This window comes from Xenopus tropicalis, chromosome 3 (assembly GCF_000004195.4).
Source record: "Xenopus tropicalis strain Nigerian chromosome 3, UCB_Xtro_10.0, whole genome shotgun sequence".
Classification (NCBI taxonomy): domain Eukaryota; kingdom Metazoa; phylum Chordata; class Amphibia; order Anura; family Pipidae; genus Xenopus; species Xenopus tropicalis.
Genome location: NC_030679.2, coordinates 64,325,461 through 64,343,711, shown reverse-complemented (window position 1 = coordinate 64,343,711; position 18,251 = coordinate 64,325,461). Strand labels below are relative to the sequence as shown.

General features: G+C 37.7%; 1 protein-coding gene across 1 annotated transcript in view; it reads left to right on the top strand.

Moving 5' to 3' along the window:
- The window catches only part of tmem117 (transmembrane protein 117), a 40,932-nt gene that overhangs the window by 1,279 nt on the left and 21,402 nt on the right, over positions 1-18,251 (top strand). Inside the window, 2 exon segments of the mRNA NM_001102870.1 lie at positions 1,956-2,242; positions 4,698-4,830. Coding sequence (NP_001096340.1) covers positions 1,969-2,242; positions 4,698-4,830 — 407 coding nt within the window. The 5' untranslated portion in view covers positions 1,956-1,968.

The window sequence follows — 18,251 nt, the reverse complement described above, 5'->3', positions numbered from 1 at the left end:
GAGCTGAGCCTCCCTGTACCTCTGACCTTACAGCATGCTAACCCCTTTTTTAGTTTAAAAGAGGAAGATCTAGTTATTTTATAGACCAATAGTAGTACCTCCTTGCCAAATGGCTTAGCTTACTAGATGGGGCCCCATATGAAAGATGCAATGAGAGTGTTCGTTAAACAACCAAAATAGTGTATATCAGTGCAACACCTTTTAAGGCAGTGCTGTCCAACTTCTGTGGTACCGAGGGCCGGAATTTTTCCGGCCTCCGTGGTGGAGGGCCGATAATGGAAGCTAGTTTTGACCACTCCCCTTTTTAAAACCACATCCACTTGAAACCACACCCATGTTATTGCATGACCATAGCCATATTAATGGTGGTAGTACAGCAAAAACCCGCCATACTCTGCCTTCCCTACCCTGCCTGTGTGTGCCATACTCTGCCTGCCCTACCTTGCCTGTGTGTGCCATACTCTGCCTGCCCTACCCTGCCTATGTGTGCCATACTCTGCCTGCCCTACCCTGCCTGTGTGTGCCATACCCTGCCTTTGTGTGCCATACTCTGCCTGCCCTACCCTGCCTGTGTGTGCCATACCCTGCCTGCGTGTGCCATACTCTGCCTTCCCTACCCTGCCTGTGTGTGCCATACTCTGCCTGCCCTACCTTGCCTGTGTGTGCCATACTCTGCCTGCCCTACCCTGCCTGTGTGTGCCATACTCTGCCTGCCCTACCCTGCCTGTGTGTGCCATACCCTGCCTTTGTGTGCCATACTCTGCCTGCCCTACCCTGCCTGTGTGTGCCATACCCTGCCTGCGTGTGCCATACTCTGCCTTCCCTACCCTGCCTGTGTGTGCCATACTCTGCCTTCCCTACCCTGCCTGTGTGTGCCATACTCTGCCTGTCCTATGCTGCCTGTGTGTATGGCACATGCAGGCAGCATAGGGCAGACAGAGTATGGCACACACAGGCAGCCTACAGTGACACAATGCTGGCACTGCTCCTACAGTCTCACAATAACTATATATTAAAAAACTTTTTAATTGCAGTACCACCACAGTATATGTTCTTTTTATAGTGTGCAGGGTTTATTTGTGGGTTTCTACTGCTCCTACAGTCTGAGGTGTGAAAAATGTGGGTGATTACAGCCTATGCCTGAGGTGTGAATACTCCAGGGGGTGAACAATGGAGGGATTTAAAGGTGTGAACAACACAGTGGATTACATTTTTAAACAATACAGGGGGTTTACAGCCTGAATCTGAGGTGTTAACCATGCAGGGGGGCAGTACTGATACCATTTAAAGCTTACACAAAGGTAAGCCATCAAAGCAGCCAGACAGGTGGGGGGCCACACAGAGGGGGGGGCCACACAGAGGGGGGGGGGGGGGCCCGCAGGCCGCCAGTTGGACAGCACTATTTTAAGGGATACTGACCTGATAACGTGACTTAACTGCCCGCCCCCATCTAGGCTTTCAGCTCCATAAGTGTAAACAGAGGTTTATAACATTCAAATCTATTCATCCACTCTTCAACATAAGCCACTGTTTCCACAATAGATACCACATAGACATTATTTACCTTATTACACTGGGGCTTAATAGAATACCTGCCCAGTAGAACAAAATGAACACTGTTTTTACCATCTTTAAGTACCAGTTACTAACTCCTGTGTTACTTACTACAGTGCAGGCAGAACAGCAAGCAAAATTTATTGACTGTCGCAAAAGGGTTGATAAATGGGAGGAAGCAGTAGGATTAACTAGTTTGAATTATCATAAATTGACCTCTTTATTATTTTGTCTGTTATCACAGCAGGAACAAGACAAACACAATTCTTTCCTGAAAACCAAATTACCAAAAATCAGTAACGACAAAATTTGCTTTTCAAAGTAATTTTCAATTAGATTTTTTTGCTTAGATGCCATATAAATTTCTGAACTGAACTATTTCCCATTTTATTTTTTGACAGAATACTCCCAAGCATGGACAGAGACTTCCGTTACTATTTCCAGCATCCATGGTCCCGCATTGTAATTGCTTACCTTGTGACGTTCCTTAACTTTTTAATATTTGCTGAGGATCCTATATCTCACAGCCAAACTGAGGCCAATGTGATTGTTGTTGGGAACTGCTTTTCTTTCACGGTTACTAAATACCCTGGTATAGGTTGGGGTATTTTGAAGGTGATTCTCTGGCTGCTAGCAATTGTCACTGGTCTGATTGCTGGAAAGTTCTTGTTTCATCAGCGTTTGTTTGGTAAGTCAGCTAAGAATCTAATCAACCTGTGTACAAATTCCATCTAATACACAGGCCCGGGCTGGCAATCTGTGGATTCTAGTAAATGCAACACGGGCTGCTGTAAGATGCCATAAACAGTAACAATTTATTGGGTTGGTGGGGTGCTATTTGGGCCTTTGTGTACTAGAAATGTCAGGGTCTCTCTTGAATCCCAGTCTGAGCCTGCTAATACATATACAATATACAATACATAAATCAGTGTTTTGGTCCTCAACAGGAACCTTTCTCAGAAAGAAAATTATTCTGACAGTCAGGCAAAGATTAGTAACTGTGATCAATTTTGAGCTGCTGGGTATCATATAAAATATACCCGTAGGTTTAACATTTCAGTACACGTATTAGAAGCCTCAAATAAGATTTAACCATCAATAGGTTAAGGAAGATTTAGTTAGATTTAGTTAGTATCCTGAAGTACATTAAATGCAGTCATATAAGGGGATTGCAGAAGAAAATCCCTTGACACTTGAAAGAACGACTGTTAACTGAGCTGCACTAAATCTGCCTACTCCACTAAAGCTACTTCCCACACTCTGCTCATATTGTAAGGGGCATTAGAACAGACCAGAAACTCACTGCTAGAACCAGGCAGCTGATGTGTTTGTGTTGTAAGACATAAGGAATTAATCTTTCTATTATGATGCCATTTATTTAGAGACATTATTGCCAGACATAAAGTGGAACATTCAGAAAGTAGCAAAATTCAATAACCTGCTAATTTTTCAGTTGATTAATTTCACTTGTCAGAATTCATGAAAAAAAGGTTTTCATGTTTTTTTTTTTTTCCCCCTAGAGTATTTTTTACATAGGGAAGCCCATGCAGACACGGGGAGAACACACATCTCCTTGCAGATAGTGCCTTGGCTGACATTGGTCTGTATGTTCTTGAAGCTGAAATGGAATTTGATATTTTTTGGGATGATGCAACAATAGGTGATTCTGCAAGTTCTACAGGAGGTTGTTTTTAAGTTGTATGGAGACAAGAGAAGAGATGTAGAGAGGTGCAGAGGAATGAAGGACTTTGTAAATTATGAGAATGAGTCTATAGGCTATTATTGCTTAAAGAGATACTGACATCAGAAAGTAAATCTTTTTTTTACATCTCTCATAACATTGTCTTTGCAAGAACTTTATAATTTTGCCATAAAAATATTTGCCTGAGGCATTTACATAACCTGTCTGATCCCCCGTGTTCCTCTATGAGGGGGCGGCCATATTTGTCTGTTAGCATTAGAAGCTATAACTGACAGGTTGGAAAGGGACAGTCAGGTTGGCAAAGCAGTCAGGTTTAAGAACTTCCAAGTAACGATTACTTACAAAATCAAACCCGTCAGCGAAAAACCGTCAACACGACCTATAGGTAGCTTTTTATGTATATTCATATTTTGAAAAGTAGTTTTTTCATGTCAGTATCACTTTAATGGGAAGTCAAGATAAGGATTTCAAAATTGAATAAGGGCATGTTCTCTCTTAGATGACAGAAGAAGGATTTTATTAGCATAATTTAAAAAAGAACTTAACCCCCCTACCTACAACAGCCCCCCTTAACTGCCATCCATCGGCCCCCTCACTTCTCCCACCCCACGCAGCCTGTTATTTATAATGGACAGAAGATGGCACCTGGATACTCTGCTGCGCTGCCTTTTTTAGATTAGGTTTGCAAATATGGACACTTTTATACGTAAAAGACTGTGCAGGAAGGGAGAGGTGAGGGGGCCGATGAAGGGCAGTTAAGGGGGTTTAGTTCTCATTTATTGGAGACTTAACAAAAAACTAGGCTAAAAATGTTGCCCGTTATGTCTTGGCCTTCTATGCAGTTGCCTAAGCTTAGGGACTGACTTGCAATATACTGCATATATAAAATATAAAAGTCACAATGGAGGTTTAATTAGTAATTAATTCAGATTCTTTTTTTAGCTTTTTTGTCCTTTAAGAAAAAAAAGAAGTGACAGGTTTTGAGGCTAAGGACCCTCAGAGCGAGTTAGTTACCCACAATAGATCGCTGCTACCATGGACAAATAACCGCTCCAACGTGTCTTTCCACTGGCAACAATAGGAGTCGCTGGTAGCAGCAATCTATTGCGGGCTACTAACTCAGTCCGTGGGTTCTTACCCTTACTGTGGTATTAATTGATTGTATTATCAGGAATTGGGGATTTCCCAAAGACAGAGTGTATAGGGACAGACAGAATAAAATCAATTAGAAAAGTAAGCGTACAACCTGGATGCAGTCTGGAGAGTGAAGAAGAGAGAGCCATCAACTGTAGTAGGATTCTATATAAACATTGTTGTTTTTACCTTGTGTTCTGCTCCCGCCCCTTCTGTGTGGGGCATAAATGTTTTCCCTATCTACAGATATGTACCAGAATGTTTGTAAAAACTTGAAATCTGATCGTTTTTACATTCTCTTTTGTAGGTTATGTGCTTCGCTTAAAAATGTTTAGGGAAGACCATGGATCATGGATGACCATGTTTTTCAGCACTATCCTTTTTCTGTTTTTTTTTTCACATATCTACAATCTGTTTCTTCTTATGGCAGGAGGCATGAGGTAAGATTTGAATGTTATTATTGCACATAATAATTATAATGCTTTACTATTTGCTGTAGTAAGATAAGCTGTACTATGTGCTGTAATAAGATTACAAGTGTTACATACGTTTTGTAACTCAGATCAGGCCACAACCCTTTCTACCTCTTGACCCTGGGGAAAAATTGATAGCAGTGGTTCTCTTATATCTCCACATATTTCAGAAACATGAGCTCCGGAAGCATTCAAATTTAAAAAGTAAGAAAAGAGATGTATAAAAAAGTAATTTTCCCTAATGTGAGTGCATAACCTTTATTTATGTAGAAGTGCAGAATATTTTTCAGTGAAAGATAAATGATCATTCTTATCATGATAACCTAAAGGAAGTGCTTATTATTTTATCAGAGTAACTTGTTTATCATGTGTAAAGTTATCACGGGCAAAGTTAACTGCAAAGGTAATTTAAATTTGAATATTTATATATATATTATATATATATATATATATATATAATATACAAGGAAGAGTGGAGCACACCCTATAGAGGTTTAAATGTCTTGGGTGCTGGCCAAAATAAGGACATATAAGGACAGAGAGCCGCACACACAAGGACTTAACAATAAAGTGAAAAAATTTATTGAAAAAAATCCAACGTTTCGAGTGACTTTTTTCAATAAATTTTTTCAATGGATTTTTTTCAATAAATTTTTTCACTTTATTGTTAAGTCCTTGTGTGTGCGGCTCTCTGTCCTTATATATATATATATATATATATATATATATTCAGTTATGAAAAAGGAATTCTTCTTATGACAGTCACATAAGGCAGCATTAAGTTTATACAGAAACAGTTTTGTAAGATCTAATATAACAAACAGCATTTCTGAATAGCTTACATTTAATGAGCTATCCTCTAGGTGGCAATAGAATACTGCCAGATTTTTGTAAAAACCTGAACTAAGTTCAACTGTGTTATTCTAAGATCTGATCTATTGTTTTTCTCTATTCTGAATGCTCACTTCCTATCCTTATTACTAATTAATCAAATATATACTAAAATGTAATAGAAAATATATAGGATACATTTTCTTAAGGATAAATATGGTAGTTCACCTTCCAAACACTTCAGTTCAGTTGTTTTCAGATTGTATTAATTGTGGTAATCAGAAATAAACACTTTTTATATTTGCTTTCTATTTTTTATTGTTGACCATTTTTATGATGTTGAAGTTTAAAGTTGTTTTTTACCTTCTCATGTCCTCCTGGGGCAGTGTCAGATTGGGAACCCAGGGGCCCACTAGAAAACCCTAGACCCTAGGCCTGCTTTCCAAACTATTTTTCCTTCTTTCCTCACCCAATCTCTATATTCCCCTAGTCTCTTTTATTTACACGCTAGCATCTATTCTTCTGTGTATTTTTCCTCTTTCTTCCTATTCACAAATAGGGAATGACCATGAAACCGGCCAAATGGTCAGGAGGAGGAGGGCCCACTTACACCTGGGCCCACCGGGAGTTTTCCTGGTATCCTGGTGGGCCAGTCTGACACTGCCCTGGGGGTCACCAACTTTGTAAACTCTTCTAATTTCTATGATGTATTTCTTTTCTTTGGCCCTGCTAAGCATGATGCCTGAGTTATAACTGATACAATGATTGCTAACCTTTACAAAGATGCAGCTGAGAAATGTGTCAACTAATGCAGTACATTGTAACAACTCAGACTCTGAGGTGCCAGAAGGAAACACCAGAAAGAGTGATATTACTTTAAACTTCATTTGTAGAAAAATGGTTTATAAAAGATATAGAGCAATTTTAAAAAGTCATTATTTCTGGTGTACTGTATCGGAAAACAACTAATCTGAAAAAAGAGTTTGGAAGGAGAACAACCCCTTTAAAGTTGTTGGATATAAAGCTGAACCAGTCTGCAATTTAAAAGACACTGAAAGCTGATTTTAACAAAAAGACACCTCCAAGTAAAACAGTCTAATGCTCATATTCGAATAAGAACCTGTTCTAAGGACACCTGGAGATGCTGGGGAAAGGGAAAGTAAACAACAGTTTGCGCTGAACAGGAGCACTGGCATGGGGAAAAAAACGTAAAGGCCCATTTACAAACATTCAGATTTTCGTGGGTTTTTATAAGTTTTTTTCAAGCCACAAATAAACTCATTTCCATGAATGGCAGTCATTTATCAAAGGATGTGAACTGAAAAAGCACCACTGGAAAAAACGTGAAAACCACAACTTTTTTGTAATGTCGCACAAAAAAACACAACTTTTTGTATTGTTGGACACAAGCCTGTAAACCCCCCACTCTGAAAACCTCTAAAACTATGAATCAAAGAAAGATCTTCAAGTTGTAACAGGGACATCTGCCATTGATTGAAAAAATCATGTTTTTTTTCTATGACAAAATCAAGTTTTGGTATCAAAAAAACTGAACCGAAAAAAAATCAAGCTTTAGTAAATGCCCACTGTCGTGCCAGGGCAGTGATGTGTCCAAGACCAGTCAACGCACTAATCCCAACAGGCTTTGGATTTTTAATGCTTTATTGACAGAACAAGAGAATATTGCTGAATTCAACACTGCAACTTGTAGGTAAAGTCCCATCAATAGCCACAGGAGGGCAGCATCAGCAAGCAGTTCTACACACAAAGAGCTAGTCAAGTCATATACAAGAGACACAGTTATAGGCCCACTCCGCAGAACAGGTCAAGCAAGGTAGACACAGAGACATGTGACAGTCTGTCTGGCTGGACACAGATACTGACCTTATTAATAATCAGTTGAACTTGTCAGACTTCCATAAGTCTCTCTGTGGGGCAGAATGGAAGCCAACTGTGCTTCTCAGTCTTCCACTTACAGCAACCCTCCCACTTCCTTTTCGTGTGAAAATTACTTCTTGGTTGTACTTCCTTCCTGTGGTGTCCTCCCTGCCCCTCTCTGGGATTAAATTGTTAAAGGCAACTTCACTTATTTTACTAGGGGAGTGCCTAACATTTTGGCACCCACTATGAAATGCAATTTACTTGGCCTTTAAACCTTTTTGGCATAATTTATAACTGTTATTGGTACGTCATAAAAAGAAGAGATTACTGATGTAATTTAGGTAGGCAAAATTACTGAAAAAATTCACATTTGTCGCCTTTAATTCAGACTGCAGAAAAACTGCTGATTTGCTTATCCTATTCTTGTATATGAATACTTTGTATTTCATCCAAATTACTGGTTTGTTTTAAATTGCGCACATGTAATTTGCATTTAAGTTTTAAGCTTTGCTTTTTATGGGAAAGATCTGCCAAAGTAGTTGACAGCTGTGCTGTCTTTTTCCATGCAGTAGTCCAATTGCCTGAAATAAGTGTAAGTTATATGAGGTGGGTACAAAAAAAAAAAAAAGCCGATGGTAGAGGAGTATTAAAGTATTTTGCAGTCCAACGTTCCTGGTAGGGTCCCAGGCTGAGCAGTCTGACACTGCTAGTTTAAGAAGAGCTAAACAACCTCACCAATGGAACAACAATGGACATTTAAAAGGGAACTGTTACCCTAAGAAGTAATTCCATATCCTATTGTGTTAGTCAAGCAAATTAAACTTTACTTGCACTATAGTAAATATATAACTGTTGTTCCTTCAGCCTTGGAATTTACAATCACTGCAAACAGGCAGGCACCATTTTTGGACACTGTTGAATTGTGTGCATATGTGTCAAAATGGGGGCCTCATGCACAGGCTACACAATTATACACAGTAAGGAGGGAGGGGGAATGTGAGGGGCGCAGTGTCATCTAGGGAGTGTAGCATAAAAAGTGAAAGTAATTGCTGTGCATGAGATGAGGCATAGTATATGATTGACAGTTGAGAGTTTTCAGTACATTTAAAACAGGTATGGATATTATAACAGAAAAAGCATTTGGGTTTTATGTTTAATTTTAAAAGGACTTTTATCATACAATTTTTTATATCTGAGTGACCAGTCCCCTTAAAAGTTCATTTTTACTTCTACATAATTTCAAAGATCTTTATCCACTTAATTTCTTTTTGTAGCATCCTTGGTTGACACTTTTCCTCTCTGAATTAGTTCAGTACCTTCAATTTAAGTTGTCATACTGTACATTATGTTTTGAATGTAAAAAACTGCTAGATACCTTTTTGTGCTTGAGGTGCAGTGGTTGAAGGGGTCCTAGTAAGGTCCCAGAGATAATGATAAATTATAATGATAATGGGAATTATAAAGTTTAGAAGGATGTCATTTGATATAGGTTGTATATTGACAAATAGCTTTAGGGACTAGAACATTTTGTGTATGCACCTTAAACAAAGACTTTTGCAGGTACAAATATTGCTGAGTTCTGGGCTGCTTCAGTCGCAATTTGTTGTAAAAGATTTGGCTGAATAAATAATACCACTTATTATGCCTTAATGCTAGTAGCAATCCAACTGCTGGCTTTATAAAACGTTGTTTTGATGGTGAGCTATTACCATAGTTGTCACTGGCATTTTTATTGCGAACCTTTAGTACTGATTTATTGCACAGTAGCTTGCATGGACTTGCTTCAGTTTACTTATAGCTGCTTGTACATTCTTTCTTTAAGCCGATAAAGTGGATTTGATATACAGTATATCTATATTCCTCCTCCCCCAGGCTGTTATTAACCACAGGGCCTCTCTGCATGCACAAAATAGCAGAAGTCGAGTGCTCACTATGTGAATCTGTGCTTCATAGCAGTGTAATGAAAAACAGACCAGCATCCCACCATTGTAAACAAGTCCCACTCAGTGTTTGCTCACTCAATGTTTCTCTTGCAGATCACACACAATTTAAACTGATGTTGTCTCAGAAACCTCTGTGTTGAATTTTATATTCACTGTGTGCAATGAATTTTAAAGTGGCAGGGTCAGTGTGCGTTGAAGAATTACTCTCGCGGAATTTGGTGCTGGGTTAAGGTATGTTTTAGGGACTGTTTGGGGACTATAGTTTAAGGGATATGGAAGCTTATGGGATGTATTCTCTGATGAAATTCAGGTTTTCAGGATAGTCAAAGGCAAAATAGTAGGCAAATCATAAACACACAAAATAAGACCAATTGCAATTGGTTGGAATGTCAGTGTTTTGTCATACAGAAGTTTATCGACTCATTAACACTGAACTCTGAAATGTTTGTGTTTTATTTAAGTACGCAGAAGCAGAGTACTCTCATTTTCCCTTCCATTCAGCTACATATATTATGTAACACAGGATTGATTTATATGCCTCAAACTTCAGTGAGTGCATGCACTTGCCATATATGGTGGGCAAATAGTATGCAGAATTTCCTTAGCAAAGGTAAGGTGCTAACATTATATATTTCAGTTATGCTGTGCAGGTATGGGATCTATTATCCAGATACCTGTTATCCAGGAAGCTTAGCATTACTAAAACCATTTTACTTAAACCATTACTTAAACTATTTTTCATATTTTACTCTGTAATAGTTACAGTACCTTGTACTTGACGTTAACAAACAACGTTGGCAAACCATCCTTTTTAACATATATTTAAATGTTTTAAGTAGCCATAAGTACAGTATTCCAAATTGCGAAATGATACCTTTATAGAAAAGTCCAGATCCTGAACATTCTGGATAATCCCATAGTAGTATTTGTCATTGGAACTGACTGAAAAAAACCTTTTAATGTGGTCATTGTTAACCAGATAAAGCCCTGAAAATTGTAAGTTATTGTAAGTATTTTTCCAACTCTTCTATCCAGTTGTTGGAGTGGTTTCAGCAATAATTCTTTGCTAACAAAAATTGTGCCTTGCTTTGTATTTTGCATGCCTCTTACCTTGTCCTTGAATTCCCCATCAAGTAAATTTGCCTGATCTGTCCTGTCAGTTGTCAGGCTGATCACTCCACTTTCCAAGTTATATTATATTTAGTTATCCTTGGAGATTTAGCAGTAACCTCACATTGATTTAAAGGCAAGCTTACTTTTTCATTATATTCTGTAAAACTAAGGGGTGTATTTATTATGCTGTGTAAAATTAATTCGCTGAAAAAACGGAGTAAAAAGCTGTGTAAAATAAATGGAAAAAAACGCCATCTGAACGCCGATTTTTTTTTTTTATACAGCATAATAAATATGCCCCTAACTGTCCTTTCTTGCTCTGGAAACTTTAGAAATGTTCACTACTAAAAATGATTACTGCTCACTTAACCAGTTGTTCCATTGTAGTTGAGATTGAAAAAAAAGGACACATATTCAGCAAATTCTTGTTTTGTCCAAATTTGCTCAAAGGGAAAATCCTACTTGACTCAAAAAGGTTATTTGCACCAGTTTCAGTAACCCTGTGTTAAAAAATGCCAAGCCTTTTTTTGAAACTTTCTAATGTATCTGACAACAAAATCTTAAGAGACAATATTCCACAACATTGTAGATTTGCACACAAGACTGAATCTTCTTTCTTATAATCTTGATGCCCTTTCTTGAAGGATCTGTTGGTGAATAAGGCAACATAGAGTTGTATTGTATGGTCCCTTTACATAGTTATACATAGTTATTAAGTCACCCCTTATGTGCCCTTTTCTCCAGTATTATCAACCCCACCTGCTAACCTTTCTCCTTAACTGAGACTTTTCATATCCTTTATTGGCTTAGTTGTTCTTCTCTGGACTTGATCCTTTTGATTAAAATCCCAATTGAGTTTAGGAGACCTTCTGCACTGAATATTCTAGAAGAGTCTTAGATTCTCTTGATTTTATACTCTTTTTTTTTTTGGGGGGACCTCTTATCCAGAATTCTTGGGATCTAGGTTTTTTTAGATAAGGGGTCTTCCTGTAATTTGGAATAAACTATACTTTGTCTACTAAAAAGTCATTTAAACATTAGGATTGTTTTGCCTCCAATAAGGATTAATTATATGATATATATTGGTTAGGATCAAATTTACTATTGTATTATTACAGAGGAAAAGAAAATATGTTTAAAAATTTTGAATTATTTAAAATGGAGAAACTGGGAGATGTCCTTCCTGTAATTCAGAACTTTCTGGATAGCGGGTTTTTCTGAAAGCACATCCCATTACCTGTACTTTGTTGAACATTCCTGCTGCTGATTGGCATTACTAGCAGTGCTTGTACTTTTTCCACTAGTACCCCTAGCCCATTCTCCATCAAAGATAACGATTGGCAAAAGGAAGTCCAATACAGAATGGCAGCAGCCTGCATGTTTTTAAAGCCAAAGTGCATAATCTTGCATTTGTAAACATTTAAGTGCATTTATAATGCAAAAATAGTTACCCACTAATGCAGTTAGTGATCATTAAGTAAGTGATACATTTTATTGGCTAACTAACTTACCAAGTAAAAGGCATCAGTTATTCTATATCTTCCGGTTTTGATCAATCGCTAACCCAATACAACACTCTGCTACCATACAAACAATACAGACTAAACAGACTTCTGCCCTCTGATGCAGAAACACAAAGAATTTGTTTCCTAGACAACAAGGCGGAAGGATAGATACTTTCCTTATGTTTTAGTTGCACGGAAGGGTGGGAGGAATGACATTTTTAAAAAGGGAATGGAACTAGCTTAATAATTTACTTTTTTCTTATCAGCCAGGAAAAGAGAAAGGCAAGAAATGCATGCGTGTCAAATTTGTTGATCAAGCTAGAGAATTATCTAGGCCAGATGTATCTAGAACTCAACTACAGCACAAAAAATGACTCACCAAGCCACTGGACTGGAAATTTTTTGATGCTTGTTAACCTCTTTCAACATTTAAATGGTATATGTGTGTCAGTGCTCATCCCAAGCATTACAGGGTGCCAGAAGATAATGTAAAAACTACACAGGCACTAGGCTTCTCAAGGTTTTCAGATCACTTGAAAAATCAAGGGCACTGCTGATCTGCCTGTAATTAGTTTTTTTCTGTATTCTTTTCATAATGTCAGGTAACAGAGGTACATTTTAGGACTTTCACAAATCATGTCTTTTAACAAACAAAACTATATCTTACATCGCAGTTTTAATCTCAAGTCTGCACACAATCTAAGATTATGGCTAAACGATTTAGAAAGGGTGGAGGGACAGATGGAGAGACATATTGTAACTAATTCTGATTTTATATAGATCCAACATTACGTAATTTACAAATTTATACCACATTTGCATCAATGATTAATTATAATATGCAAGATATGCTACACACAGTATAAAAAAAAATTTACTTTCTGGTATTTTGTTTTACGTTCACCCCTTTGCCCCATGTTACAAAGTTGGAGTAGCTGTCTTGTAATTGTCTAAAAAGTGTCCGGGGATAAAGGCTTTTCTCGTGTCTTGTTGTGGACTTCTGTGACATAGTAGTAATACTGGTGGGGTTATTTTGTTTCAAGGTATTACCATTCTGGCAACTGTTATTAAAAATATTGTTAGAACAAGAGATGAACTGGGGTGTCCAACCCTGGAATAAATCTAGTGGGCCGCCAACCCAGGGTACTTCCCGTCAGGAACTGTGGGTCTTTTCCCCCATCAATTATGGTGGCTGCATGTAGGAAGGTACGCAGTGCACATCTGAGCAGAGGGGTGGGGGTGGCTTTTGGCTTAGCTTGAAGGAGCTAGGGTGAGGTGCCTTGAGGTGGCAGCCTCAGTGAGCCCTGGACACACTAGTCCGACACTGGTTAGAACCTTACCTTAGGCTGTTTAAAGAAGTTCCTCACATTTAGCAAGGTCCTGCCAAAACTTCCAAAGTAAACATATTTGCAATTTAAATTGTTTAGCAGATAATTTTCATTGCAACACTTTTATGGATTGCTTAAACAATTACTGGTTTAAAGTTTGGCAGTGGAAGGTCAGGAGTTGTCAAGTGCTACTATACATCTCTCCTCTGTCCTTAATGCTAGTAGCTGGCAAAACAATTAAAAGACCGCTAATATAAAGTGAAAATATATTTTTTTAATGTAGTATTTCTGAAACTGAGACTCGATAAAAGTTCCAGACACTAAATTTCATTGGTAATTTATGCAGTCTCAAAAAATGCTTTTTGTAATTGATTTATAGTTAATAGTAGAAAAACTCTATATGTACTGGTCTAACAACAGAAAAATATTGGGCAAGATTTAACATTGTATCATTTGGTCTTGATATTATAGATATACTGGAACAGAATGTTTTCTTCCTAACTTTCTCCCCCCTCCCACTAATCATCAATTAAGGAAATCACTATACTGCTAAATGAATTGTTCTATTTGGCCTATGAACTGAATTTATTATAACCATGTATAAGGTTGATTTCCCTATTGATTAGAAGGTACAGGAATTGATTTACAGGGTTGATTTGAGGGTTTAATGGTTTTATTTGTAATTAAGTCATTAGTTATTTTAACAATTGGTCTTTTTAATCATTAATTAATAAAAGTTACATTTTATGGCGTAAACACAGAACATTTCCTTGGTGATCCACTAATAGCATGCCCCATAATGCTCATACTGGGAGCACTTGTGCCCTTCTTCCCAAATGAAAAATCCAGCCCTCAGTACAGAGAGCAGTTCTGGGCAGTATAAACAGAGCCTTTATGCAGGCTGCACTTTTCCTACTTTGTGCGTCTAAATGACGTGCAAGTTAGGGGACAGACCTGGGGATTCCTACATGCCTCCCCCCACCCACCTCTTTTTGAACCTGTGCTCATTAACACAGTTAGCACTGGATCCAAAGGCTGTGTTGAAGGTCTCTGCACTCCAAAATGAAGCCTTTTTTTGCACTTAAAACAACAGCTTGCATGGTTTCCTCCCTAACTCTAAATACATACAGACTTCTGATGGAATGTGTGTTCATCACAGGGATCTTAGAATGTAAACTTGTCTGGGGCAAAGATGTGAATGATCTGTCTGTAAAGCATCTATTAAGATGTTGGTACTTAATTATTGTCAAAACCTCTGACCAAAAAAACAGTTAAAGAGTGTCTTCAAGGAGAAGTAAAGGTTACAATACTGGCGATGCCAATATGTTGGCCACCTTCCAGTGAGACAAAGTAACTCCTGTGTACAAGTGGGTAGGCACATCTGCAGTATAGTACAATCACCTTCCCAGTGTACACAAGGGACATGTGGATTATTGCATGGAATATGACAGTGGGGAGTTCTTAAAGTACCATGGGCTATTGCAATTTTTATGGAAGGTGTGCACCAGTCCAGGTCACAAGGTTAGCAATCTGACTGATGCCCAACCTATATGGAGTTTAACCTTCTTTAAATAGATAAATAGCAAGGAGGCAAAGCAATGCTGCTTAGCAGCCAGGAAATAAGACTTTCTCAAGGAGCATGTAAAGATGGTAGGCAAGATGGTAGGCATGGTAGAGAGAGAGCGAGAGAGAAACATATACAGTATGTCTGTTTGCACAGCAAGAAGGCTGGTGAATTTGGGCCAAAAGCAGTGGATGTGGTAAGGACTACCCTGTGTGCCAGTCAGGGTAGGATGCAGTAGGATCATTAACATTCCTATGGAAAATATAATAGAAGTCATTAACAGAAAAAAAATTGCAGACAGCTTTTGGTCATATTCTCTGACAGTGAATGTCGAAAACTTAGTAACATTTTCGTTTAATTTAGATTCAGTAACCTTTAAAAGGGGTCTAACTTAAAGGTTAATTAAGTTATTATAAACCTAAATTGATCATTTCATTTTTATGTTCATTTGTTGCTATATAATCTTTACACAATAAAGCTCTGAATAGCTTTAGAACCATGAGAAATAAAAAAAAATATCAAACCGTAAAACTGCAATAACACCAGTTATATCCTATACACTTGGCAATTCTATTCATTATTTTTGTTCTGTTGGCTTTATTCAATATAAAAAGCCAGTTTACTTACAGCAAAACTGAAAGTAGGCATGGTAAAGTTGCCTGTAGCTTGAAACGTCAATTCTTTGCTGACCTGTTAAAAGCCTATTTAAGTACCTTCTGAAACAGATGACTGCTTTGCTTTGCTTAAAGTGTATAAAGTACACTAGGTGGCACTGTAGATATTTGCTTTATTTGAAAATTATTTTATTGCTCATCCATATGCAGTAGCTATACAGTATCTTTTTCATTTGAATAGAATATCTTTTGAAAATCACATAAACATGATGGCATCATAAAAGTACTATTTTGGTCTTTTCAATAGGGTTTTAAGGGATGTTTTAAAGAGAGAGTTTTGTTTATTAGCAGCAAACAGCTCAAGTATGTGTATACAGTACATATATTGTACGTACTACTTTCATTTTTCTTCCCTTCCTCCATAATGCCATGTCAGGTTCCTTTTTTGTATAGGGCATCTCAAAAAATTGTTGATCCACATATTATTCTGTTAGTATATCAAGAAATGGGCTATGTAGAAATGAGAGGCATTAACCCTTAGTCCAGTAAGCAGTAGCTACCAGCAGTTAGATTTAATGGCTTAATGCACTTACAATATTGAAGCCAGGCATCTGCTAAAGGACAGTAGACTGTAGCAAGTATTAGTTATTATTTCAGCTGTCTTAACTGTGGGGTGGGTGAACAACACACTCTGAAGAGTATGAGCCTCTAGGAATTTGGTACAGAATGTAAAGAAAAGTGCATGTGGCCACTAGACTGGTGGTTTCCAAAGCTAAGAAGAAGGTCATCACAATAATTACCACCCAAATGTTTCCCACCAGAGATGATGGGCCACAGAACCTGTTTGTTAAATGGGGCCATATTAACCATTTTATCATCTATATTTTAGTTTTGGAAATCTAACTATCCACTATTAAAAGGTATTAGTTCCTACAATGATTTTGAGCATTTAGTGTTTTTGAGAAATACCTTTTAACTCTGTATGTCTGCTTGTGAACATCCAAGTAATTTTTTATACCAAGTAGTTTTTTATAAGGGTAAGAGGCTAACCAAGTGGAAAGATGTGCATACAGTAATCCCTAATAGGGAACTGTGTGTAACATAGTGCCCGATAGCTTTTGGTAATTACTGGCTGAATTAACCCTTTAGGGTATGCATCACTGTCACCACACAAAAGGGGACTTGTAGATTCAAACATAAATGAGAATAAACTTGAGGTCTTGCTGATGAACACAACTTTATTAACAGTTACAACTATAGCTTTTCCAATAATAGTTATTGTACAAGTCCCACAATTATCAATAAAACAGAGCAAGGTTTCCCAGACTGCTGGGCTCACCTAATGCCTACACTCCTGTTTGCACTCTTCAGGCCAAGGACTTTGTCCTATATAAAGCCTTAAATCAAGGTCCTAATGCTTATCTAGTCTTATTTTTAATTGATCCTGGGTTACTGTCAGGCAAGGTACTGCTGGGTCACTGGTCTCTTCCTTACTCCTTATTGAAACCTGGCCTGCTCAGCTAGCTGGACTAGCACTATCTCTCATCACCTATCCTATAGTGAACTTTGTGGGTCTAACCTGCTGCTAGCTAACCTAACTAGTGACTCACTTTAGGTATGTCAGTGAAGTGGCAAGCCTCAAAATGAAGTGGAACACTTCCTTATATATACTTTCTAGGGAAATCTCTTCTAAGTGCCACAGAGAAGAACCTGCTGTAGAACCCTCTCAGGGTGATATCCTACCGTATAGTACCAAAAGACTTATGCAAGGGTATAGCAGTCTATAACTGATTTAAGATTCCCATCACAAGGCCTCATTCCCAGCACCTGCTTACCAGAGCTGCACTGTAACCCAATTTTGCACTTTTCCTCCCTTTATCTTTTCCATATTTTCCTTAGTTACTCATTGTACTTGCAGATATTCAGATAACACGTGCTCATATAAATGCTAATAGTTTTGAATTACCACTGAAAAGAAAAGAGATTATTGGGGATATAAGGCACACATAAATTCAGTCATACAGTAAAAAACAGATAATTTATACCTTTATAAATGATCCATAAAAGAATCTTATCGTTATTGCAATGTACATGTCCGTAAATTTGATCCATTTACATATTCCACCGGAGCCACCATTTTTTGGTAGTCTTTGTCTCCCTGATCACCTGACAGGAATTAATGCAGGTCCTTACTGTAACTGGTAGAAGTGTGGGAGTACAAGGCATGCCTCTGTCTATTAATTTTCTGATGTAACCTAGAATTTGTGTGTTAGCGCTGTGCCTCATACAAAGCCAGACTGATAGACTTACTAAAAATGGCAGTTTTTTTATTATGGAATTATCCAGTGCAACATACTGTTACAAAAATGTATATTTTTTATAAAAAGGCTTTAGTTACTGTATATGAATAAATGTTTTACTTATAGGATGATTTGTTTTTAAAGGGACATACTATGTTTAGGGGTATAGTTTTCCTTTAAGCCAGGAGTATGAATCTAGGAAGCAATGGCTCTTGTAACTGCCAATTTAAGCATCCATGAAACTAACAAATACAAGAATTGCAACACAGTTTATAAAGTAAAAATGAACCAAACCAGTTACTAAAGCCT